Source organism: Sphaeroforma arctica (assembly GCF_001186125.1).
Source record: "Sphaeroforma arctica JP610 unplaced genomic scaffold supercont1.890, whole genome shotgun sequence".
NCBI classification, from domain to species: Eukaryota; class Ichthyosporea; order Ichthyophonida; genus Sphaeroforma; species Sphaeroforma arctica.
This window is the reverse complement of record NW_014039668.1, coordinates 10402-12640: the sequence shown is the minus strand read 5'-3', so window position 1 is coordinate 12640 and position 2239 is coordinate 10402. Positions and strand designations below refer to the sequence as shown.

Genomic DNA, 2239 nt, shown 5'->3' with positions numbered 1-2239 from the left:
ATTACATAGATACTTAGGGTTTCGCTTGCCACATGAATCCACCTATTGTTCAGTTGTAGTACACTATCATCACAATCCGTCTGTGTTACTTATTTGCTCCTTGATACCTGCTCGTGCCTTCGTCACCGCAATAAATCTGAATGTGTCTGAGGCAATGCACTTCATGTGCATATACATCCTTCTGTTCATCCCAATATAGTTCTCATGTATATCATACAGTGATACTCACAACAACACTGAAGATTAAGCACATATATAAACTCTCTTTCCAAACCACGTTTGTATACAGGTCCTGATGGATTGTCACCGGCTATCATACTGAATCGCACCATGACAGTAGCGTACGCCTTCATTACCGCAGATATCGATGCGAAGTCCAGCGTGTTCGTAGATCCCGAATACAGGTAAGCAAATGGCATCTTGGATTTGTTATAGCATCTGGTGTAGTCGGATCAATTGATTCGTACTGTGTTTCGAACTAATACCCCCTCACCTGTCCACATCCATCGTATACAGCTGTACGTGATTGAGTGCTATAATCGTTTACTATCAGAAACTGAGCTAGTTTGCCCGGTATTATATGTACCGTCTCTGCTCATTCGTGGCTATTCATCCTTGTTTTTCAACCCAGGTCCGAGTGCAATGATATATTGACCTCGTACGGTCTGGCGGATGTTCAATCGAGGCCGCAAGATGTTCAGCTAATACTCTCAGCGCACGACAGATGATCCAATTATAGTGAAATTATTAAAACAGTTTATAGATATGTATCTAAGTCTTAGTACGCGGCAGCCATGCGAGCAGAATTCGATAGTGTTCAACCATTAAGTTCAGCTGTAGCAGTAATATCAATGTGTATGGCCTGGCAAATATACTGATAATGCAAGTGTTGAGCCTCAATGTTTCCCGTTTAATTGTTTTCGAGATGAAGCAAACATAACGGATTATTAGTCGTCGACTTCAAAGCAGGATTCTGAGTAGTCTCGACCGACAAGCACCGATGGCGTACTGATAGTTGTTTTAAACGGAGGCCACACACATTCCCAATTATAATTCGCAAGTTAAACTCAGCGACTATCACGTCCCTGCAAAAAGTGATCTTGGGGTGGGTAAAGCAATCCCCTCTTTGCTTACAGCGACCACCCGGCATGACAAAATATTACAACGTGCTCGAAACCCTCTCACACTATGCTGACAGGCTTATTATTCTATCACAAATTCAAGATGATATAAATATCGGCATTAACTAATTTGACTTTAGTATATCCAAGCTGTTGATTCTACTACTTGCTGGCATTTGACATGTACTGACGATATACTATAAATACAAATTGAATCACGTTGTGGGTGAAAGTAGTGTTATCGATATTGCAGTGGCCACTTTTAGTAGTGGGCCACATAGACCATACGTTCACCCTACTATATAAGTATACACCCAATGGCTTGGTTGTTTACATACGTTCACCCTACTATATAATTATACACCAAATGGCTTGGTTGATTTACATACATTCATCCTACTATATAATTATACACCCAATGGCTTGGTTGTTTTACATACGTCCACCCTACTATACAATTATACACCCAATGGCTTGGTTGTTTTACATGCGTCCACTCTACAATACAATTATACACCCAATGGCTTGGTTGTTTTACTTATTTCCCACATCTCCGTAAGCTTGCAGGCTGTGGAAAAGCGGCCCACCCGCTGCATTCCTGCCGCCAAGTGCCCCCCCATCATTCCTGTGCTGCTGCTCGTCTGCAAGTCCTGTCTGATTTGAATTTTCTTATTGAACTGTGTGTCCTTGTTTACCTATGTGTCTTTGCTCACTTTCGGTTCCTTACTAATCTGTATGTCTTGGGCTTGTGCGACCATTCGTATTCGCATTTCCATCTCCATTCATATTTGCTGTCCTGAATGCCAGCTGTTGGCGGGCCTGCTGAAGCTCAGTCTGGAATAGGTCAAATGTACTTTCATGTTCTGTGTTTGCGCTTGTGAGTGTGCATGAGTGTCCGTATTTTCCGTATGTCCTTTTGTGGTTGTACTGGGATGGGGTTCGCTCACTGCACTCGTACTCTCCCTTAAAGGCCCTCTCGATGGCCGCGATGACTGCGATGGTGATAGCTGTAACTGCTGCTGCTGCTGTAGTTATTGTTGTAGCTGTGGTTGTTGTTGTAGCTGTGGTTGTTGTTGTTGTTGTTGTTGTTGTTGGTAGATGTGGTTGTTGTTGTTGTT

The 2239-nt window shown here is 42.7% G+C and overlaps 2 protein-coding genes across 2 annotated transcripts in view; one reads left to right on the top strand and one right to left on the bottom strand.

Moving 5' to 3' along the window:
• Positions 1-408, top strand: part of SARC_09116 (hypothetical protein) — a gene marked incomplete at its 3' end in the record, with an annotated part of 9622 nt that extends 9214 nt beyond the window's left edge. Inside the window, exon 7 of the mRNA XM_014296880.1 lies at positions 290-408. Coding sequence (XP_014152355.1) covers positions 290-408 — 119 coding nt within the window. The remainder of the gene's footprint in view (positions 1-289) is intronic.
• A 1257-nt stretch (positions 409-1665) lies between these two features.
• Positions 1666-2179, bottom strand: SARC_09115 (hypothetical protein; the record flags this gene model as incomplete). Its single annotated transcript, XM_014296879.1, has 1 exon — positions 1666-2179. A coding segment is annotated over one exon (332 nt), but the record flags the coding sequence as incomplete, so codon positions are not given.
• Positions 2180-2239: the final 60 nt, after the last annotated feature.